Genomic DNA, 24,157 nt, shown 5'->3' on the forward strand with positions numbered 1-24,157 from the left:
TTTTATATATATATATATATATATATATATATTCCTAGAAGAAACCAGGTCAACTGATGACATTGTATCCTCATCCCTCGATGAATTAGTTTTAGGAAAGATTTGGACACAAAAACATCTTTCATCTCATCTGATTTAATAATTATTATAATTTTTTTAAATTTTTAAATAAAATATAATAAATAATTTAATTTTTTTTTAAAATTTAAAATAATAATAATATTAAAAAATTAATATTTTAATAATATTTTATTCAATTTATCTTATTTCAAATGACTGCCGAAACGTCCTCAATTTCACTATTTTTTTTGTTAAGCCACTATTTGTTTCTTCGTTAGTTTTGAGGGTTCCACCAACTGCATTTTGAAATTATTTGTTGACCAGATTGTAATCATTTCAAAGCACATGACATTGTTTTGGTGATCCTAACTTGATTATTTCGCAAGGCATAAAAAATAAAAAATAAAAAATGAGGTTATGCCTCTCATGCTTGGAAAAATATATAAGGAGTACATCACTTTTTAGAAACTTGGATTGATTGATTTCAACTTTAGTGGCAACCCATTTACCTGGAATACCAGACAATGCTACCCATTTTTTCACAATTTTTGTCAAGAATATCCAACGACAATTGCAATGAAGATGACTATTGCAACAAAAGTATATTTGTTGAATAGATACACTTTTTTGCACCAAAATATATTTCGTTACAAGTAGATATACTCTTTTGTAACGAAATGTACATTTTGTTGCAAATAAAACCCTAATTGCAACGAATGTGCATTTCATTGCAAATAGGGTTCTATTTGCAATGAATGTCCATATTATAGTGTTGGTAGTGCGGTGGTTACAATGATAAATCAATTTGCAATGAATCTTGTAGATATAAGTGACTATTTGCAACAATAACAAGAATCCATTAGGATAAATTTTCACCAACGAGGCATTTGCTAGAGTAGGGTAACAACATGTTATTGTTGCAAATACTCTTTTACAACGAAATTTGGACTTTTTGCAATGCTTCTTTTCCTTTCAAAAAGCCATTTTTATTATAGTGATGGTAGTGCGGTGGTTACAATAGTGGCATGTTTTGTTGTGAGAGGTGCGGTGGAGGGTAGTGGTGCAATGGATGTGGGATGACAGTCAACGTGTTCCTTGAGCATGGGTTTCAGCCATGCCATGGTGTTTGTTGTGTGATTCTTGCTACATTATTGGGTTTTCAACATATGGGGAGAGTCTGCCGTGTGTGGGGGTTGTTCACAATGCTAGAGGTTGGTAGCACAAGATGTGGTGGAGAAAAAGATGGTTCAAGGCCTGCTTGATGGTCTTGCGTGCGGAGTAGTTTAATTGTAACTTGTGGCAACATACATAAGAGGTGGCGGTGCAGAAATTGTGATGAGCATGTGGTGGTTTGTTGGCTTACGATTTGGTACAGAGAATTAGTTCATGTGGTTTTTCCAATGGAGGCACTGCAGCGTGGGACGCTCAAATGGCAACACTAGGGCTTGAGGAAGAAGATGGGTATACAATGTATAGGGCTCTAGTCATATATATTATACGGGTCATAGGTTTTGGGTAGGGTTGACCCATGGATTTTTAGGATTTTTCTTGGGTCCTTTGTGGGCTTCTAGTAATTTCCTTGAGCTCGGAAAATAGGTTGAGCCACTTTAAAGGATCTAAATAAATTATCGGAATTGCCCATATCTTTATCTTAACTCCACCTGAAATAGTAAATAAAACTCTTCACATAAAATAATAGCCTCAAATAAATAGCAAAAACGAAATCTCTATAAAGTCCGTGGTCCCGAATTTTATACTTATTCATAAATACATTCAATTGGTGTCATCTAACTTAGTTTCATACTTACATCGCCACTAATTCTTCAATTCTACTTGTCTACACCCCATGTCTACTATATTTTACATCGGGGTTCCTAGAAGTCTCTCGTTCCAAAAAATCCCTAAAATTGAAATCCAAGATGTTCTTGGACCTATGGGTTCTAGGTTTACCACGTCTTGGATGTGCTACTCTATTTCATGTGTTTGTCCAATATCCAACTTTAATCCATTAGTATGATTACGCATATGGTAACATCTCATGACACTCTCCTATTATGCATGCCTAATCATTAAACCTATAATGTGAATATCTAATACACGTATGTACTTGTTCAATAATCTTCTTATCATAAACCCTAAATCTTCACACCTTAAAACACATTGACTTCACGCATTCTTCCCATAACCATTTGACACGTAAATCCATGATACATGAAGTTTCCTAAAATCCTTGATATCCACCATTCTTGCTAAATGAGAATCTTGTTACCTATTGAACATAAGATATAGTCCATTGGTCATCATGTGATACCATCCAACATGCATAAGTAGTCCATGTCATAACTTTAAAATCTAATTGATTTATTCCTAGCTTTCTCAAATAAAACTGCACAAAATATAAGACCATTTCCATCCATTCTTACCAACAAGTACACCATCAATCTTAAAAGCAAAAGCTTACTAACATCACTTCTTTCCTTGGGTATAGGAGTGTACATGTATCCTTAGATTTATTAGAACCTTCTTTTTCAAATTGAAACTCTCCGGGAGAAGTGTTTAAATAGTTTCTAGTCAGCAAGTCATGCAAGGGAGTCTGCCCATTGCATGCTGCTTTTTTTTCTTTGTTTAATATATTATCTGGATTTTTTATTTTTATTTTTTAAGTTTCGTTAGTTTTGAAAATTTTGAGTAAGATTATTTTATGTTATCATATTTGAGAGTAAGATGATCTTTGATTGAAAATTCTTTAACTTTGGAGATGAAACACGCTAGCCGAACATGACCTTAATGATTGCCAATTAGGTCATCATCAGGTTGACCTCAAAGTATCATTCATTTTGTATTAACTTTTTAAGGCGGGGTTGATATTTATTTCACGATCTGGTGACAATTCAGATTCATCCACTAGGTTAATGTACGTTGCATATAGTTATAGATATATGGATATATGCAATGTTTTAAGTTCCATTCTAGTGATCATTCTGGTTTAAGTACTAGAACAAAATATTTTGATACATACTAGTGCATTCCCGTGTACCATTTTGGAATTAATTATATATTATATATAAATATTTATATGTATATATAAAATAACAAGTAATAGAATAAATACATATATATGTAAGTGTGTATCATGTTCATGTGTATATATATGAAAGAATTGAAGATTTATACAATGAATGTATGTTGAAAAAATCACAAACTTAAGTTGAGATGGAATTTGACCGAAATGGTTGAAACGGACAAAACGGGCTGAAATTTAGAGTAAAACAGAAAAAGGAGGTATAGTGTACCGTATACCACATCAAACGGAACGGAATTTAAAACTATGACTATATGGCTTAATTACTATGACTATATGGCTTAATTGTAATCCTATTCATTTAACTAATAGAATGGGGTGTCAGAGGCCATTTGACACACCAATATAAACACACCACGTCAGTGTATTACAACTTAAAGAGATGAGACCAGTCATATGGGATTCCTACTGAGAAAACAAAACCTATGAGATTTTGCTTCATTCACTTACTTTTTCACTTCTATTCTTTGATGCTCGAGAGCCTCTTCTTGCCACTAGTCACTACTAGATCGCCGCACGCCACTGAGTTATATCATCGGATGCAAGGTTGGGAGAGATGGTCACATAAAATACAAAGGATGATCACGGGAGAGGCTTAGACTCAAGCTTGAGGGTCTAGTTTTCGGGGAGAGAGAGAGGGGGGTGGGAGGGTCACAGGTGAGGCTTAGGCTCGAGGGGGAGGGTCAAGGGAGAGGGGGCACTTTTGTTCTCATGAGTTATAGGTTGTTGTGTGGTCATATGGAAATTGAAATGGGAGGCCTACGTGGCACTCCCCCATCAGAGGGTGTTATTTTGGGGAGAATAGCCTAATCGGTTGGAAGTTATTCTCTTTAATTAAACAAATCAAACTCTTCTAACTCTCATACATTTTGTTCAACAAAGGGATCGGTCATATCCCTTATACATTTTGTTGGGGGGATTTTTTTCAAAAGTATTAGTCCAACCCACGTGGATGCAACGCCTGGCCAAAAATCAAGCTGAGGCCCATCTGACTCATGATAGCCAATCTGCAGGATTCCCAACCCTAGGAGAATGTAGGTCAAGTTGACGGGCCTGGTGGGCCATGGCTCAAAGAGCACCCAATCCCTCTTACCATGGAAGGAGCAGCACGCCACCTTGATGAGACTCCATGACCTGGTGCCCTCTCTCTGTGACCACGCTATATTAAATGGGTTCTAGTAGGAGGCACCCCTGGGTCAAAGGGGTAGGGCATGATTTTCCAACCCCAGGGAGGGGTATAAAGGTGCCCCCCCCCAACGGCCCACGAACACTAAGTATAGGTAACGAAAAAAAGACAACTTGGTTTTAGAGTCTCCCCCTTTTCTCCTACTGACTTATGCATCGGAGACTCCATCCAGCTACCACCTAGCCGCTAGATGTCAGAGTGACTTTGTGTGTGTAGGCAAATAGGACAACCGCACTTACGGAGAAGAACCATGAAGAACCCGCAGAAGAATCTACCTATAGCAGCATGAGCACTGTGAAAGCTTATGGATGATCTTTACAGGCACAACCACCACGAAGAAGCTTGGGGACAAAATGGAGAAGCTTACGTGAAGAAGCTCCCGGGAGAACTCACAAGAAGAATTGCCATACATCGTAAAGGCTCGCGGGCAGCGCAAGTGGAACCACCATGAAGGCTTGTGGGCAGTGTGAGTGGTACCACCATGAAGGCTTGTGGGCAGCACGAGTGACACCATCACGAAGGCTTGCGGGTAGCGTGAGTAGAACCCTCATGAAGGCTTTCGGGCAGCGCGAGTAGAACCCTTATAAAGGCTTGCGGATAGCGTGAGTCGAACCCTCACAAAGGGTGGAGGGCAGTGTGAGTGAGACCACTATGAAAGCTTGCAGGCAGCGCGAGTGAAATCCTCACGAAGGCTCGCGAGCAACACTAGTGGGACCACCACGAAGACACCTAGGCAGTAGTACCAACGTGAAGGACTTGTTGGCCAAAACACTCCACCACAAGCTTAGTCCCCACCAGCTACAAGCGGGCAACTGACATCAACCGCCATACTTAAACCAGGCACAACCCCATTTCAAAGGGAACCAAAAAAAAAAAAAAAGAATAAGAAAAAGAATGAAGAAAGAGAGAGAGAAGAGAAGGGAAGATAAACAGAGAAGCAAAGTAAAGCAAGGAGGAAAAGAAATAATGTTTAGTAGTGGTCAATTTCAGTTGAGCAAAAAGTCGGCTACAATGGCTAAAATAGTCTGGTTTGTTTTCCTCAAAACTTGTGTGAATTCTATTTTTGCTAATGTAATTACCACTTGTGATGGGGAACCCCAGCTATACAATCTTACTCAGAATTTTTGTAGACAAATGAACGAAAGATCCCCTGAGGGAATGAACGAACCTCTTTCGAGGAAATGCACCTCACGAGGGAATGCTCCTTTACCGGGAAAGCTCCCCCTAAGGAAATGAACAATCCTCCCCTGAGGGAATGCTTATTTAAGGGAATAAACGAACCTCCCTCGAGGAAATGCACCTCGCATGGGAATGCTCTCCCAAGAGAATCAACGATCAACCCCTGAGGAAATGCACCACGTGCTGGAATGCTCTCTAGTGCAGGAGAAAGCTCCCCTGAGAGAATGAACGATCCTCTCCCTTGGCCCGGCATGGGAAAGCTCCCCTAAGAGAATGAATGAACCTGCATTGAGGAAATGCACCTCGCACTAGAATGCTTTCTTGAGAAAATGAAAGATCCTCCCCCGAGGGAAGGAACAACAAGCCTTCTTCGAAGGACCAAAGGGGAGAGTGTGGTTTGAGGGGCCCCTGCCTCTCCGTTGGAGGGGTGCGGGTAGTCCCAAGACTACCCGTATCAACCGCGAGTACCTCAGAGTCCACCATGCCAAATCAACAAGACATGTTGGTAATTGTCACATAAAATATATATATATATATATATATATATGGGCTCTAATTTTGCAGTATGTACAAGGGGAATTTGGGCAAGCCTGGTTTACGTGTCGCTCGGCCCCCTCTCACCGAGCATCAGGGTCAACGAGGCACGTATAATCTTACCGCATAGCCTCCATCAGAGTATTTAGGCGAGCCCGACTTATGCACCACTCGGCCCTTCTCGCTGAGTGCAAAGGTCAGTGAGGCGCACATGATCTTACCATGTGGCCTTCTTCAAAGTATTTGGACGAGTTCTGGTTTATGTGCTGCTTGGCCCCCCTCTTGCCGAGCGCAAGGGTCAACGAGGTGAGCCAGGCTTATGCACTGCTCGTCCTCTATCAGAGTATCTGGGAGAGCTATGCTTACACTTCGCTCAACCTCAATCAAATTAGTTGGGTGAGCCCTGCCTTAATGTGCCGTTCGGTTGCCTCTATAGATTCGGAGCGAGCTCAGCCTCAACACACTGCTTAGTAATCTCCTACTTATCTCGCTAAGACGAGCGGCATGGTCGCACTTCGCGCATTCGTCCCTATGTCCCGCCTAATCCTAGTTCAGAATCCTTTATTGCTTAACATGAGGAACAGATGGATGAGAACCAGTTACCGAAACTTTTTTCTTTGCGAACTTGGACATATAAGTTCGGATGCATATTGAATCTTTGAAGATTCTCAAGGTCAGCTTTAGAGCAAAATTGCTCTTAAGAATCACGGGCATCTGTTAGGGGGGATTTCTTTCATAGGCCTACAAAGGCCCTCGAAGCCCAAGCCTACCAAGGGGGTTTCACTAGAGGACAAGATATGGGAGAAATGAGGGGGTAAGGGACAAGGAAAGAAAGAAAAGGAAGCAATGTTAGGCCTACAAGCAGGGAATGGAGGAAAAGATGTAAGGTGAGGTGACGCAACATAAAGTAAGGAAAAGAAATAGATAAAAGGAGGAGGGATAGATGACTTAGGGGGACTTTTTCAATGGACTCTGAGCCAGACTTTTGAGAGGCTTCTCGGGAAGTCTTCTTCAACCTCTAGACGTGGTATCCTACAATAATGTCTAGATCGAAAAGAATGATTTATAAATCTACTGTACAATGAGGATGAGAGACTCTGAGAAACTATAAATCAAGTTTATATAGTGGATTTTCCCATCTACAAACCCCCGTAAACATAGGCTTAGTACCGAACTACGTAAATTAATGTGCCTATTTCTCTATATTTTTTCTGTATTTATCTACTGTTCACTGCCATGAACATATGCATGGACTCCATATAGCCGCACTGGATCAACTGTGAGCCCATATTACCTCGTCCAAGCCCAACACCACAGGGCCTACATATCACCGACACGGGTCCAGCAACCGCCTCAGCGCACCCATGGGGGTATCCTTCTCCTTGTCTGATTTGTTGACAAAAATCATACGTTAACACATATAACTAGTCTAATAAATATATTTTGTTGGACTGACTTGAGCATAATCATTCCAAACATTTCAATTTGTTTATCAACACTAGGTTGGATTTATTTGGGCTAATGAACATGATTGTGCGTGGTTCTTTTTTACCTATTGGCAACACAATTGTTTATCTAGGTGATGTTTTTTGTAATGTAAGAAGTTTTTATGAATGGTGTAAGAATGTTTATGAATAGTTGTAAAAATGTTTTAAGAAGATGATTAGGCCTTGTTTGTGTTACAATGTATTCTTAAGTATTTTTTTTGTCGTAAATATCACTTAAATACAAAATAATTTTTAATTTCAAATATTTAATTTTTTCATCTAATCATTACCTAAACACAAAACACAATACAATTTTTCCTAATTTTCAAACAAAATATAAAAAACAATATAACTATTTCAAATTTTAAAACGAAATTAATATTAAAAAATTTATAATATTTTTAATCATTTTTTTCCCTCCCATTTTCAAAAAATAATAAAATATCTTAATTTAAAAAATTTCATTACTCTTCACAAACTATTTTACAAATCATTTTATTACTATTAATAAATATTCTAATGTCCAAATATGTCCATTTGGTTTTAAGTTTGAGAGCTTAAAATGTATGTTTTAACAGTTTAAAAGTCATTTTGAAGAAAAAAGTAATATGATTAGTAAATCTATAAAAAAATGTTTTAAGTAGCTACAAAAAGCATTTAAAGCTTATGTTTACAAAATATTTTCAATTGTAGATCTTTTTAACAAAACTCTATAATTAAAGTTTTATTCTCAGCGAGATTTCCAAATAGGCACTTATAATAGAGTTTTAAAAAAGTATTAAACATATATTCGGATGTAAAACTTTTTTTTTTGTTTAAATGTTTTTAGTAATGATATAATAAATTATTTACAAAACATTCCAAGAAGAAAAAAACACAACCCCCACGTGGTGGCACTGCTGTCTCTGTTTTTTTTTTTTTTTCTTGTTTCTTTCTTTCTTTTAGTTTTAAAAGATATTATTTAGGCTAAATTGAGTTGAGATAAGTTGAGTTCTTTATAAATGATAGTAAGTTAAAATAATACAGTAAGTTTTATAAAGTCCATTTAAGATAAATTTAGATATATTTATGAAAAGTTTAAAAAAATTATAAATCTCGTATGTGAAAAAGTATTAAATTAAAAAAAGTTAGAAGTTTTATGTTGTAAAAAAATTTTGAATTAAATAATATTTATTGATTTGAGAGTTATGTATTGTGATCGTTAAATGATCCAAATGAAGCCGGAGATTTGAATACTTTGAGAGATGTTGTGTTTAAATGAAGATATATTTGATAGGAAAATGGCCTTTGGCTTCAAAGGTGGAAGGTGGATTATTTTTCTTGAACATAGAGCTGAATTTTGGCTGCCAAACATCTGTATAAGCATAAATTGTATTGATTGAATGCATTCACATGCAGATTCATAAGAAAATCAATATCTAGGACAATACTTAATAGATATAACCAACATCTCAATACATATATAATTAAAATTTTGTCAAAATAAACATATATAAATCAGTAAAAGGATTAGCACAATGCTAGACCATCGATAATTGTGTCATAGTGCAAAATGTATTTATTTATTTACTTATTTTTTTTCAAATATTTAAATAGTTTAATAAATTTTAAAAAACCAATTCACTACTAATCTACTCTTTAATCATTAAATAAAAAAATTATTACCATTTTCGATTCCCTATCATTTTCCAAAGGATTAATACCAATCACTCGTAGATTTCATGAATTGATCCGCAATTATCTATTTGTTGAATCTAATGGGCTCATTTTCATCGTATCTAATAACATTTAGGATTGGTTTGGTTATACAAAATTAAATTATTTTATTTTATATAATTATTATATTTTTCTTAAATTTTTATATAAAATATAATAAATAATTTAATTTTTTAAAATTTTAAAAAAAATTAATATTAAAAAAATTATATTATAAGAATATTTTATTTAAATTTTAACTAAATATTTTATCTGAATTGAATTAAACTGAACTGTATAATCAAACGAGATAAATTTTAATATCTTAACTTTATAATTTAAGTAAAATTAAAATTTCATAAACTTCAAAATGCAGCATTAAAGTTGTCAGAGTGAGAGAATATTGAGGAGACGCACCTTATTTTCTAGTTGTCATTATTTAAAAAATGAGCATTAAATTGTTTGGTAAGACAATTATTGATGTAAACAGAAGTTACAAGACAGCCAATCCCTCCCGACGTCGTTTGGATCCGTGACGTGAAGTCCACTTTCCAGTTTAATTCTGTAGTAGTTCCACTTCCAACCAAAACCAAGGAGAGGCTGCAAAATCTTTTCTGGTCTCCAACAGAAGGAAAGTGAGAAAAAAAGGAAAAGAAAAAACTTTCCCTTTTACCAAACAAGAAAAAAAAGTGAAAGAACTAAGAAGCAAAGTTTTTTAAAGTCGGGATTTTTCGTTTCGATTCCTCTCACTGTCTGATCTCCAGCCTCTCACTCTCTCAGCTCCTATTCTCTGATCTGGGTCTGCAAATTTAAACCATAAAATGAAGCGACTCTCTCTCTCTCTCTCTCTCTCTCTCTCTGATCTACTGGCTCTGAAGCTCTCAGCTACTATTCTCTGATCCAGATCTTCAAAACTCAAGCCACAAAGCGAAGTGGGTCTCTCTCTCTCTCTGTCTGTGCTTACTTTGTTTGGTATTGGTTGCTTGGCGTTTTATGGAGAAGTTGGGTGGGCTAAAATGTGGGTTTAGTCACTTTTCTGGTAGAGATCTTACGTAACCCTTAGCCGGTTGTTCAGTCTTTTCTGGTTTTATTGCTTTTCTATACTGAAGAGACTAATGATATTTTCTGTTTTAAGCTAGAGGCAAACAAACAGTTTTTGATATATCATTTATCTATAGTGGAATCAATATAATTTCGAATGATTGTGATTGCGAGACTAAGAAACAAAGCTTTATTTTTGTTGTTTGGTGAGTGAAAGGAGCCCGAAATTATTTTTGTTCCAATTCGGGCGTTTATCGATTATTTGAAAGTACCCAGTATAAGGATTGAGACGGTTTGTTTGTTTGTTTTTTTAAAGCTTTGTTGTTTATTTTTTTAGTTTGTTCTCTCTCTTCCTTCTTCCCTTGGTGGATTGGAATTTGTCTGAGCCAAGGGTAATGTATTGTGATGACAGCGAACATAATTTTATCTTATTTTTTCTTTTGTCAAACTTTTATAGTGTTTGAGTTGAGTGGAGAGGGAAACCCATCTGCCTGTTGTGGAGATCTGGGAGTTGTTTCACATCTTATGCCCCATGAAGACTTTCTTCCCCTCTGAGTCCTGCAAAGAAACGCAGCTAAATGCTTTGAATCCGCAGTCTTGGCTTCAAGTTGAAAGGGGGAAACTTTCAAAAATTTCATCACAACCCTCTTCTTCTTCTTCTTCATCCATGTAAGTTTTTCTTGTCGTAGTTTTTATTTTCAATAGCTTAATTTATTTTTTCTAATTCAGTGAATTAAAATAATTTTGGTTTTGTGTTTTTGTTTCTTGGGCGTTTTAAATTCTTTAGAGAATCTCTTATCAAGGTTCCTGAGCCACCGATACTACCATTCTTTAAACCTGTTGACTATGTAGAAGTTTTAGCTCAAATTCATGAAGAACTTGAGTCGTGTTCTCCGCAAGAGAGGTCGAACCTCTATTTGTTACAATATCAAGTGTTTAGGGGCCTTGGGGAGATCAAATTGATGCGGAGAAGCCTCCGTGCAGCTTGGCAGAAGGCTAGCAGCGCTCATGAGAAGCTAGTGTTTGGAGCTTGGTTGAAGTATGAGAAGCAAGGGGAAGATCTCATAGCTGACTTACTGGGCACTTGTGGTAAATGTGCACAAGAGTTTGGGCCTATAGATGTAGCATCTCAGCTTCCTCTTGATATAAATGTCGATTCCCATGAGCGTCTTTTCATTAATGGGAACCAAATTTCAAGACACGTTAGTTTTAGAATTGGAGATGAGAAAATAGTTTGTGATAGGAAGAAAATTTCTTGCCTTTCAGCTCCATTTAATGCCATGCTAAACGGTTGTTTCACAGAATCGCTCTGTGAGGAAATTGATTTATCCGAAAACAATATCTCGCCATCAGGTATGAGGGCAGTGAATGAGTTCAGTATATCGAGCAGTTTAAATGAAGTCCCTACAAATCTTCTGCTGGAAATATTAGTGTTTGCGAATAAGTTTTGCTGTGAAAGGCTCAAAGATGCTTGTGATAGGAAACTCGCGTCTCAGGTTTCCACTAGAGAAGATGCGGTGGAACTCATGGAATATGCTCTTGAAGAGAACACTCCAATTTTAGCTGCTTCATGTTTGCAAGTTTTTTTACGTGATCTTCCTGATTGTTTGAATGACGATCGAGTGGTGGAAATATTTCTCCAAGCTAATAGACAGCAAAGATCAATCATGGTTGGGTCAGCCTCATTTTCCTTGTATAGTTTATTAAGTGAAGTCGCAATGCACCTTGATCCCCGGTCTGATAAAGCAGCTTGTTTCCTGGAACAATTAATTGAATATGCTGAAACAGACCGGCAAAGACTGATTGCACTTCATCAATTGGGATGTGTGAGGTTCTGGAGGAAAGAGTATGAAGAAGCCAAACATCTTTTTGAGGCAGCTTTGAATGCTGGCCATGTTTATTCTGTTGCAGCTTTAGCTAGAATTGGTTACTCCAAGGGTCATAAACTTTGGGCATATGAGAAGCTTAGCTCTGTAATTTCCACTGTTGCCCCACTTGGATGGATGCACCAAGAGAGGTCATTATACTGTGAAGGAGAGAAGTGTTGGGAGGACCTTGAGAAAGCAACCGAGTTGGACCCAACTCTTACTTACCCCTACATGTATCGAGCTGCTTCGTTAATGAGGAGTCAGAATACTCAAGATGCACTTGCAGAGATCAATCGTATTCTTCGGTTTAAACTTGCACTAGAATGCTTGGAACTTCGGTTTTGTTTCTATCTAGCCCTTGAGATTTACCAGTCAGCCCTTTGTGATGTTCAGGCAATTCTGACCCTGTCCCCTGATTATAGGATGTTTGAGGGACGGGTGGCAGCATCCCAGCTCCGTACACTTGTGCGTGAGCATGTAGATAATTGGACAGCCGCAGATTGCTGGCTGCAATTGTATGATCGTTGGTCTTCAGTTGATGATATAGGGTCTCTATCTGTTATTTACCAGATGCTTGAATCTGATGCAGCAAAAGGGGTTCTATACTTCAGACAGTCTTTGCTTCTCCTGAGGTATTTAGTGCTTTATATCTTTACAGTACTGTTATAGAATTATTCCTGGAGTTCAAAAGGACTGGAATCATCCTCATCTTTTTCTTTAAGTATCTTTGACCCAATGTTTTGATTGTGTAATATATTAACGTGTGATTTTACTTAAAAAAAGAAGAAGTTATTTTATACTTGTTTTTATTATAAAAATATATAGATTATTTCGTATTCATAGTGTTCTTATACTTGGAATGTGAATTTCTTGTCTCTTTGTTGGAATTATTTCTGCTTCTGTAAACCCTGAATTTGGCTCCATTTTCTTCCACCTACTTGAGATTTTAGGTTGTAGAATGATTCTTTTCACATTGAGGCACTAGACTTTTCACAGTTTTACATGATCAGATTGAACTGTCCTGAGGCAGCAATGCGAAGTCTACAATTGGCTCGCCAACATGCTTCCAGTGAACATGAACGATTGGTTTATGAAGGATGGATCCTATATGATACAGGCCACTGTGAGGAAGGGCTTCAGAAAGCAGAGGAGTCTATCAAAATCAAGAGATCTTTTGAAGCTTTCTTCCTGAAAGCCTATGCATTGGCCGACTCTAGCCAAGATCCATCTTGTTCTTCAACTGTTGTTTCGCTCCTTGAAGATGCCTTGAAGTGTCCCTCAGACAGGCTGCGCAAAGGTCAGGTATGATTTTCTGTTACCCGGCTTTTCTGAGGAAAACTTTCTTGGTTTGCATTATTGTAGGGTTCACAACAAAATTTTGGGGCTATATTGTGATTCTTTCTGAGAAATTCAATATTTAATAATTGTACTATTAAGTATTGAATCTGGGTTTCTCAAAATATAATTTTCCCATGCTCTTGGCATTTTGAATTCCTTTAATTGTTTTTGATAAGTAAAATGTCCACTCTGATTAGTAGAGTGACAATACTTCCTTTAATATCCTATGCTTCGAAGTGAATTTATTTAATTAACTGACAATGCTTTGATTATCTTTAATTTTTCTTCTTACCATTAAAGTGAATTCCTTTAATCAACTGACAATACTTTGATTTTCTTTAAATTTCATGCTTTATTCTAGTCAAGGTATTGCTATAATGCTGTTTTTGAGTATGCTAAAACGTTCACCTGGTTTCTTGCTTCTAGCATATTACTGGAATGATAATAAGATTTTCCTTTTAGTGATGATGTTATTATTGGAGAAATAGTTCATTGATAGTATAAAATATAAGGGCCTTTTACAAAACTTCAAGTGGTTATTAAATAAATTATTGCACTCGTCAAGATTATGACATCTACTTAACGAAGGTCATAACATGCGATGCCCATACTGACCGATGAGTGTAAGTAGTGTATGGGATTTCACATTGCTTGGGAGGGACAAGTTCTAAAATGATTCCAATGGGGGGCTCCAATTGTACTACTGACTAGTCTTTTTAGAGTATGATGCATATGTGGGGTGGGAGTTCCATTGGGATGTTTCAAATTGTATCAGATATCCTAACTAGAAGTGTCGTACTTGAGCCATGCCACTTATGATGTAATGACCCATCGAGGATGTCAAGAATTTAAGGAGGGAGAAATTGTGATATAGCTCATATTGACCGATGAGTGTAGGTGGTGTATGAGATCCTACATTGTTTGAGAGGGAGAAGTTATTGCTCTTTGCTATGATTCCAATGGGGCTCCAATTGTACTATTGATTAATCTTTTTGGAGTATGGCCCAGATGTGGCTTGGGCTTTCTTTCCTTTGGGCATTACATAACGAGATTGGTTAGAAGAGGTGAGCGACAAACTCATAGGAAAAAAATGTGAACAGGAAATAAAAGGCATTGTAAATACCAAGTCCAAGCAGGCCTATCTGGACTCTAAAAATCACTAAAATTCGGAGCTGCCCGGTTGCTTGAGTGGCTGCCCATTTAGTTTTCCAGCAAAAATGATAGTTAATAAAGAAATTTGAAATTTTAATATTTAAGCTTTTGGCACATATGTTTTTTTTCACACTTAGCTGACCATAACGACAAAATCTGGAGAGGAGACTGAAATAAGTCGTGGACATAATGGCTTTTTCACTAAATATCAAACTATTATGTATTACAGTCTTTCTCTAATGAGACCTGTTTACACGATTTAATCCTCCCTAGCATGACACTATAGAAGTTCTTGGTTTCATTCGAAATTAAGATAATATTAGAAGTATAGAAGATATACTATGAAAATTTTAAACTAATATTTTTGAAATTATCATTTGAAAATGCTTAGACGTTTTTGGCATTTTCCCACTAGATCCATAAAGTCAACAAAAATTCATTGGGGTCTTAGTTCTTCGGCGTTGGAAAATATTTTCTTTATGAACTGGTTATAAAGAAAGTGATTTCCTCTATTGACTGCTTGTTGGAAAAATGATTCTCTATAAACTGATGACGAGAGGACACTTTTGAAGGTCATATTTCAGTAACTAAATATTAAATTACCTTTAAAAAAAATTAACTTCATATGGAAATATATTTTTACCAAAGGTACTCTTGTACAATTTGTTAAATCTAGTCTGTTTTTGGCATGATATTAAATACATTGTAAAAAGCTTGGAAATTTGGATCTTATGCATCTTCTGATCTTTTTTCAAATCCTGAAATTTCCATTTGGCAGGCATTGAACAATCTTGGAAGTGTTTATGTTGACTGTGGGAAGTTAGACTTGGCAGCTGATTGCTACATTAATGCCCTTAAAATCCGACACACCCGGGCTCACCAGGGCCTTGCTCGGGTTCATTTTCTCAGAAATGATAAGACTGCTGCATACGACGAAATGACCAAACTGATTGACAAGGCTCGGAACAATGCATCTGCCTATGAGAAGAGGTCTGAGTATTGCGATCGTGAACTAACGAAGGCAGATCTGGAGATGGTTACCCGATTAGATCCTCTCCGGGTATACCCTTACAGATATCGAGCTGCAGGTTAGATTTCCCTCCTTCCTAATCCCTCATACCTCCATAATTGGCTAAAATTCGTGTATGTTTTTTGTAATACTGACCTATAAATGATGATGACAAAGATGCCAGCCACAATGATTAAACGATTTGTCGCTGCTGGTGTGTGATTTATTTCTATCACTGGGCTTTGAAAAGAAAGAGGTTTTTTCTTGTATTGTTTTTTTTCTCAAATTCAAATTTGCTAGATGTTGAGCAAGAAAATACAAGTGGGTTGTGTGAAACCACCTTCAGTGTCATAGAGGTGGTCAATATACCTTTCTTTTCAACCATTTAGACCTATCAAGTTCTACCTACATATTATTTGGTTTCAAATTTCTGCAAGTCCCTTTGGGACTAATTAGCCTTTATTAGGTTTGTATCATGTTGGTGCTGCTGCTATTGGAGTTCATATTGTTGTTTTGTTTGGAGCAGTATTGATGGACAGCCTCAAGGAAAAAGAAGCCATTGCTGAATTATCGAGGGCAATCGCATTCAAAGCAGACCTTCACCTTCTTCACCTGCGGGCAGCATTCCATGACCATGTCGGAGATGTCTTGGGTGCACTCCGAGACTGTCGAGCTGCCCTTTCTGTAGAACCAAACCATCAAGAAATGTTGGAGCTTCACAGCCGTATAAACAGCCATGAACCCTTGATTTAGAAAAAAGGAAAATTGCGAGTTGGAAAAAATAGTTACAATTATATCCCCACCATGTATACTAGTGAGGTGCATTCAACGTCTGTCATATTTCTTTTTCTTCTTTCCTCAAATTTTGTAATTTATCTTTTTAACATTTTTGGCAATATATTCTTATTTCCAATTTAACTCCCAAGTGCTAATAGGTTAATCATGTAATTATATATCAGAAAGAGGAGAAAACTGAACTTTTCACCCTTAAAATATCATTTATTTTTCTGCAATATGCACTTAAAAAAAATATAATTGTAAGCATAATTGTACATTAATCTGTGCATCAATGTGATGTAATTGGTCAAAAAGTAAATTTTATTGAAAACAGTGTCAATTTAAATTTTGAGTATGAATGAATCAGTATTGATACACTGATTAGTACGTGATTGTGTTTGTATATAGCAAAATTCGAAAATAAAATATGTAACTTATTTTACTCGGCTTGGTCAGCATGAAAAGTGAACGCATTTTGTCCACCACTCCACGGGTATAAGGTATGCAAAGCAAAAGGGTTACCGGATAGGGTTATCTTCATCCTTGAAATACAAAAGTTGAGTACAATGGGATAAAATCATCCCAAGAATACCCTTTATGAGTCTTTTTTTTTTTTTTTTCTCTTCTGCGGGGTAAGTGAATGGTATAAATGAGAAAAGATAGCAAAAGCACGTAGAATACAATCATACATAACACCGAATAGGGAGTTGTCTAGGTTGTGATTGGATGTTGAGTTTAGTTGAGATGAGTTGAGTTCTGTATGAATAGTAGTGAGTTGAGATGGTTGAGTGAATTTTATAAAACTCATTTAAGATGACTTTATATGTATTTGGATGTTAAGATGAGTTTATATATATTTATGAAAAGTTAAAAAAGATTCTGGGTCCTGCGTGCATGTAAAGAAATGTTAAATTGAAAAAAATTATAGGTTCCACTTATAAGAGGTATTGAGTTAAATGAATTTTAATAATTTGAGAGTTGTGTGTTTGGATGTTTAACTAAGTTTAAATTTAAACTCAACTCAAATCAGTTGCTTACATGTTTCAAAGGTAGATACACCAACTACTTTAACATGTGAAATGGTGCATAAGGATGTCGTGCTTATCCTAGAATACAATCATGAAGCTGAAAAGTACCATAAGTTCTTAGAGGCATAAGGTGATGGCCCTATTAGGCCACCCATGGCGGCTGCGGCTGGGCCACATGGGGAAGGGGTTATTGGCCAATTATTGTATAAATAATTATTCAAGTCTCGTTTCACTCGAAAAGGATACGTAAATTGCTCAACTAGGATTTTAGAGATTAGAAATGGCAACACTAATAATTGATCTTAGTAGTCTTGAATTTAATTATTTTAGTAGTCTAGAATGTTTTTCATTTAATAGATTATGCATCGTACAAGCTAATAGTAGTAAACCTAATAATAAGAGAGGGACACCCTCAATTTTCATTTTTAGATCTCATTTCCTGAAAAAAGTAAGATTTTATTTCTTAAAAAAAAAAAAAAAATGATGGTGAGGTTGATGCAATGGCATAAAGGTGTTCTGTGAAGAGGTTACAGTTGATCATATTGTTGATCTAGCATTTGATGACCATCGAGGTAATGAAGCCAAGTGAGATACTTCTTTGGATTACTTTCACATGCATCCTATGTTCAGTCTGTACAAGTTAATGGGCACAGTACATGAGTAGAGTTCTACCTGTAAATGATGCTGATCATATATATATATATACATGATGGGGTTTTTTTTTTTTTTTTACTAACTGTGCTCTGTAAACTACTGAAGTATCAGAAAAATCATGCAGACAGGAGATATGATAAAAGAGCTGGAATTCAAGCAGCTGCTGCTTCCATTATTGTGTGGGGAGTGAGTTTTCTAATCTGGAATGACACCTGAATTTTCTCTAACCAATTATTTTCTTCTTTTTATTTGTTTTTTGGTTTCAGATTTGGTGGTTGGCAAAAGTAAGATAGATATTTGATGGTTGGTTTCGTCTGATGCTACTTTTCCAAAGCTTGACACCACAAGATGTATGTGATCTTACACATGATTCAGGTTCTTTCTAAGTCTCATCCTTATTGCCTGAATACATGCATAATAAAGGCAGCATTCGGAAAAGGTAGCATTGACAAACATGAATTCATATGATACGTTAGATCTACTTTATAATAAAAGTAATTTTATAATTTAAAGTACCACATCAAGTCACGTCATTTTGTAGATTTATTTTTATAAAATCTTTATGTTAAAACATTTCTCTATTATTATTAGTATTATTTTTTTAATTTTGTTTTGTAGTATGAATAATAGGACATGATCTTCCTCTATCTTCGCAAATACATGAGTATAGATAGAACTTCAATTACCTCTGCTTTCATGCATGCACTATGATTGATCATTCTTCAAAAAGCCATTAATTCCCCCATAAGTAGAATCTGCGTAAGATCAGATGAGAACATGATGTACTGCAACATATTTGGTTGGCATATAATTGTCATCCACCTACCTAGCAAAGGCGTGTTAAGAAAGCTTACCAGATATTTCCCCTCTTTAGTCCCTTGGCGGTCTCTCTCTCCCACAATCCATGAGTCTCACTTTTTTAACTTTTGCCTCCGGCATGAGAATCACATGTACTTCTTTGAAAAAGTGTGGAGTTTTGCAATGACGTATAATGCAATGGAGTTATGATTTTTTATCTAACTTTTTATTATAAGAGTTGTCCTATTTGGCTACATGATCGTGAAGACGAAGAGTGAACTTCCCCAACAGTCACTTCAAGATAAAATACAGTCGCTATAATCACCATGACCTATGGTCATAGGTCATGGGACTACAATCCCACTCTCGGATTATATAAAAATCACTATTTTGTGCAGCTCTGTCTTAGCAAGGAAGGGTAAGAAACATAGTGTCCATTTTTTCCCCCTATAGTGTTGCACTAGTTAAGAAAGGGTATTTATCGATGTCCCCTACAGCTTATTCATGTACTTCTAATTTCTGTATCCCTTAATTGTAATATATCGAGTTTGCTTAGAAAAATAAAAAAGTAACCTTATTTTTCTTTTGTCATAGATACTTGAGCGCACTAATCTTACAGAAACACTAGATAAAGAGCAGCAAAATGTCGTCTTCTTGTTTTATTTTTATTTGTCTAAAAATAAAAATTAGTAACCGGTGGCCATGTGCACATTTATATTAAAATTAATAGTTAAGAGCTTTTAAACTTCTGCTGTAAAATTACGTTAAAAAGCGTAGATTGTGGGAATCCTGGTCCTGATTTGATGTCTCAAGCTACAAATACATTAACACAAGAATGTGTTTCACACAGGCTGCTTTGGGATAGATCCAACATCTCTCTGCCCATGTAATATTAAGGAAATTTTACTTTGCACTCCCAAACCACCACTCATTTCTTAAATTGTACTCCAAACTATGAAAACTTCAAATTTTGTATAAAAACTACCAATGTTTTTAATTCATTCCCTTCGTCTGGTTGAATTGTTACATACAAAGAAGCTCTAAGACTTTTGAGTAAATTATCTAGACCATCCTGAAATTTAGTAGGAAATTAAAAATAAAAGTAAAATTATAATTAAAAAAAGGGGGAAAAATGGCCATCAACGCCAGCCACTAGTGGTCATCTATTTTTTTTTTTTTTTAAATTCCTGACTTTTTTTTTTTTGTCATTTTTTTTTCTAGGTTATTGTTATTAGTAGTATTTTTTTTTATTATTGATTATTATTATTTTTTTGAATTTTTATGTAGAGATTTTAGACAATTCACTCGAAAATTCTAAGGTTTCGTTAGTGTTGAAGGGAAGGTATAAAGAAAATCATATGGAATAACAGGACTTGGATGGTATTAGGATCTGAGATTCCCATTCGGGCTTTCCCAAGTGAGAGACACAACAGTATGCAGCATGTACCTTTGTGGCGTTGTTGGGCGTGCCCCTAATATAATAACACTTTTTTTTCTTAATTTTTTCAAATATTTTTTAAACATATTTAAACATTTAAATATATATACACAAACAAATACACTAGTAATAACTTGTTTAAACATTGAAAAAAGAAAAAAAAAATTTAAAATACACTAGCTGGCAATTATTTTTTGATCTATAATCAAGTAGCTTTATTCATAATAATAGGCAAAGTCCAATTACATAGAGTATATACTAGCTGTTAAATCCAAGAGGCAAAATTAGAAGTGAGAGTTTGTATTTTTGAATATAGTTCGTGTTATTTCAAGTTATAAACATTTGACCATACAGGTTAACCCAAACCTAACTCTTTAAACTAAACGTGTCAAAATTTTAAACCATAACCTAATCCATTTAGATAACAGGTAGTGTCATGTCACATATATTGATCCATTTAATAATTAATTAAAAATAAACCAACACAACACGACTCATTTAAACCCATCTTATTTAAATAAATTGAACTAACATGCATAACCTATTTGACCTAATTAACATAATTTCACATAAAAGTTAAAATCTACTTTCATTAGTAGCATCAACATCTTAAAAAGAATAAGACTACCTACTAACAAAAGAAATATCAATATTTTTCAAATTTTAGCATATAATAAAACCAATATTACAACCCTATAATGACAACTATAAGCATAGATCCAAAATTACAATCTTAACAATAAAAACACAAAAGCATACTGAAAAATACCAATATTTCAACTCAATAATAATAAAATTACAATTTTTAAATAAATTCTAAACGGGTCGAAAAATGTTGATTTGGGTCAAGTGGATTGATTTGTTTATAGATCATGTCTTAATGGATCAAATTCGGAGATGTAACGTCAAATCCTAAACCCGTTAATTTCTTATCGTGTTCGTATTTCGTGTTGAGTTTATAACTCATGTCATGTACTGCCACCTCTAGGTAAAATCAAGAGGCAAACTATCATTTTCTTTTAGTAAATCACATTGGAAGGGTGAAGACTCAATTCGGCCCCTGGTGGGCTTATTTAGTAAACCCACCCCTCGCTCCCTCCCTCAGTCCAAATGCGAGAGAGAGAGAGAGCGAGAGAGAGAACCATTGTAGATCTTTGATCAGTTGCTTTTTGCTTGTATGTATTGGCTGGTGCAATAATGTAGATCATTGACCAGGCAAATGAAAATGAAGATATTGCTACAATTTCCCCATGTATTCGTGTGTTTGGATCAGTTAAAATTTCCTGAAATGGTTTCTGCGAGGCTTTGCAATTCTGACTTCCAAATTCCTTTCCCGATTAATGACAAGATGAAACCTGAAGTGAAAGAAAATAAATAAATTATTGAACTAGTCGTAGTAGATATATGTTTAATGGGCATAAGATAGTAGAGATTGGAGGACAACGGTGTACCTCGTTGTGGAAAGAAATCACCAGTAAATTAATTAACGAACTTTGCGAACAACTTATCGCTCGGGAGGAGGTTGGAAATAAGGATGCCTTAAAGCCTCATCAACACTAAATCTATCCTCCTAGAAATTCACAAGCATTTTAAATTCCCATTACATTTAGCTATGCATCAAGTTTACAAGCATTTTAAATCCCCATTACATTTAGCTATGCGATGAAAAACTTACCGGGTCCCAAACTAATAGATGGCGGACTAATCGCAAAGCTGATACATTGGGAAACCTGTAGACATCGTGAAAAGAAGATATTGATGAGCTAACATTCCCAAGAACTAGACAAAATAATAAAATGATGTGTACAAGTATAGAAGAGATGCATAGTAGCATAGACAGACCCTAGTTTCAGAGGATCTCTACTCTTTATCTGATTGGAAAAAAATTCTTCAGAGCATTTCCAGGAGGCTGGTGAAAGTCCATCCTAAAGATGAAATTTTATTAGTAGTTGTAGAGACCACAAAATATACACATGGATTATATACTTTGACCAGAGAACTTCTTTCAGCTCTGTATTTTGCAAAAGGACAATATTCCTCAAAGCTATTATTAGCTATGCCCAACACTCAAAGTTCATCTGGAAAACTCCCCCTCCACCACAGGGGACAGGTGCCTTCTGTTGGCTTAATCTATTTTCATTAATGAACCACCAGAGTTGCATGTCAAGCCCTCACCTAGAAGGACACTGCATCATCTGTTTGCACTATAAATAACTGAAGTATAATGGTCAAATTCAAAAATCACCCAAAAGTATATTTTATGCACTTTTTAAGCCAAGCTACTCTGAATGAATAAACAGTCATTCTTATGCATAAAAGGCAGGGATGTAAATTCTAGTTCAAGAAGGGCACTAGCATAACCAGAATTAGCCCAAAAGCAATCAAGCAAATTCAGGAATCTCAAATTCTCCCAAAAGATAGAGAATAAGCAAATGAAGGACGAAGTGCCAAATTAATATCAATAACACTTTCAATCAATGGAGTCCAAGTAAATGCAAAACAGAACTAGCAACCTAAAGTATTGGACAGCTCAGAGTCACAAAATTACATTAGCCAATGTTAGGGGTGTAGAACTGGGACGGATTTTTTTCCGGTCCGTTCTGAAACCCGTAATCCGGGCAGGTAAGAACCCAGATCCGGTTTTGTGACCCGGTTATCTGTAATCGGAGATTTTTTTTTTTTTTAATCCCTGCTTCCAATGAAGGCCAATGACGATAACTCCAACTTTCCTATGCAGAAATTTTCATTTCCTTGCCTATCCTAAGAAGTGGTAATTAAATTTTTCCTCTTGCTTAAAATATTATATATGAAACTTTGATTCGAATCTAGATCTAAAAATGGTACAAACCCAACATGATGATGCAGGACATAATCCAATAACTGAAGAGTTTGCAGATAATAAGTCTTGAATTACTTGATTTAAGTTGTTTAATTTGATAAATTCTCCAGTTCAAGATCGTACGGAAAGAAGAATGCAAGAAACACAAAGGAGAGAGCTCCATAGCTAAGAGTATATCACAGTATTGATCTAGAGTATATCTTAGTATTGATCTTAAGTTTTCTTATCTTGGGTTTTCCAAATTTAATAATCGTCATTAACATGCTTTCTTTTACCGTCCTAGCTAGCTAGCTCTTTTAGGACTCTGCTTAGGATCTTATGCCTGCCATGACTGGACACATACAACATCTGATTGTCATATATACGTTTATTTATTTTGATTATTGTATAAAATGAAGGCAATGCATCAAAGCTGGCATAATCTCAACAAATTTTCGTATTTGAAGATCTCAGTACAGTGTAGGATGAACTAAAAAATCTGGGCAATTTATCAAAAAGTGCTATAAAAATATTTTTTAAAGTTTTAAAAAGTTTTTTTTAAAAAAAAAAAGTATTAATATTTAATCCGGATTAGATCTGGTTACAATCCGGATATCTAAATCTAGATTAAATCTGGTTATAATCTGGATATCCTGATTTATCGCCCGAAAAGGGAAAAAATCTGGATATCCGGTTACGGATTGTGTCCGGTTATCTGCCTGGATTATTTCCAGATTAATCCGAGCTGATACTTGACCGGTTTTTAGAATCCGGATCCAGTTATGGCCAGATATCCAGATTCAGATCCGGTTGCACAACCCTAGCCAACGTATAACTCATATATCACAATAGAGAAAAACTTCAGAAATTTCCAATAACGAAGCAGAAATAAAAACCCATCAATGCAGATTAGTAATGTAATACTCTGTTCACTCCATTTGCATAACACAAGCTTCTGGAGAAGTTTTTATGATATTTTGCTCTAATTTTTTCCAATATTAAAAACAAACAAT

General features: G+C 35.6%; 2 protein-coding genes across 9 annotated transcripts in view; one reads left to right on the top strand and one right to left on the bottom strand.

Annotated features, from left to right (window-relative positions):
* Nucleotides 1–9,796: 9,796 nt before the first annotated feature.
* On the top strand, nt 9,797–16,549 carry LOC122318431 (ETO1-like protein 1). Of its 4 annotated transcripts, none has more exons than XM_043135767.1 (6): nt 9,798–10,159; nt 10,722–10,933; nt 11,052–12,764; nt 13,143–13,434; nt 15,401–15,710; nt 16,158–16,549. In XM_043135767.1, exons 2-6 carry the CDS (start codon nt 10,797–10,799, stop codon nt 16,382–16,384), a joined length of 2,679 nt encoding a protein of 892 aa, XP_042991701.1. In that variant the 5' UTR covers nt 9,798–10,159; nt 10,722–10,796; the 3' UTR covers nt 16,385–16,549. The 4 variants fall into 4 exon arrangements, with proteins under 4 accessions (XP_042991703.1, XP_042991701.1, XP_042991700.1 ...); XM_043135766.1 differs by having other exon boundaries at nt 9,798–10,155; XM_043135768.1 differs by lacking the exon at nt 9,798–10,159 and adding an exon at nt 10,279–10,556.
* A 4,533-nt stretch (nt 16,550–21,082) lies between these two features.
* Nucleotides 21,083–24,157, bottom strand: part of LOC122318432 — a 36,082-nt gene continuing 33,007 nt past the window's right edge. For all 5 annotated transcript variants that reach the window (XM_043135772.1, XM_043135770.1, XM_043135771.1 and 2 more), the window contains 4 exons: nt 22,169–22,251; nt 22,002–22,056; nt 21,778–21,896; nt 21,083–21,681 (listed from right to left, as the gene is read on the bottom strand). In XM_043135772.1, the coding sequence (XP_042991706.1) occupies nt 21,831–21,896; nt 22,002–22,056; nt 22,169–22,251 (204 nt within the window). In that variant the 3' untranslated portion in view covers nt 21,083–21,681; nt 21,778–21,830. The remainder of the gene's footprint in view (nt 21,682–21,777; nt 21,897–22,001; nt 22,057–22,168; nt 22,252–24,157) is intronic.

Source organism: Carya illinoinensis, chromosome 8 (genome assembly GCF_018687715.1).
Source record: "Carya illinoinensis cultivar Pawnee chromosome 8, C.illinoinensisPawnee_v1, whole genome shotgun sequence".
Classification (NCBI taxonomy): domain Eukaryota; kingdom Viridiplantae; phylum Streptophyta; class Magnoliopsida; order Fagales; family Juglandaceae; genus Carya; species Carya illinoinensis.

Excerpts from the sequence above, each read along its gene's own strand:
- LOC122318431 (XM_043135767.1), top strand. The coding sequence starts at position 10,797 with ATGAAGACTTTCTTCCCCTCTGAGTCCTGCAAAGAAACGCAGCTAAAT. Across the intron at positions 13,435-15,400 it reads ACAGGCTGCGCAAAGGTCAG|GCATTGAACAATCTTGGAAG; the intron begins GTATGATTTTCT and ends TCCATTTGGCAG. Across the intron at positions 15,711-16,157 it reads TTACAGATATCGAGCTGCAG|TATTGATGGACAGCCTCAAG; the intron begins GTTAGATTTCCC and ends TGTTTGGAGCAG.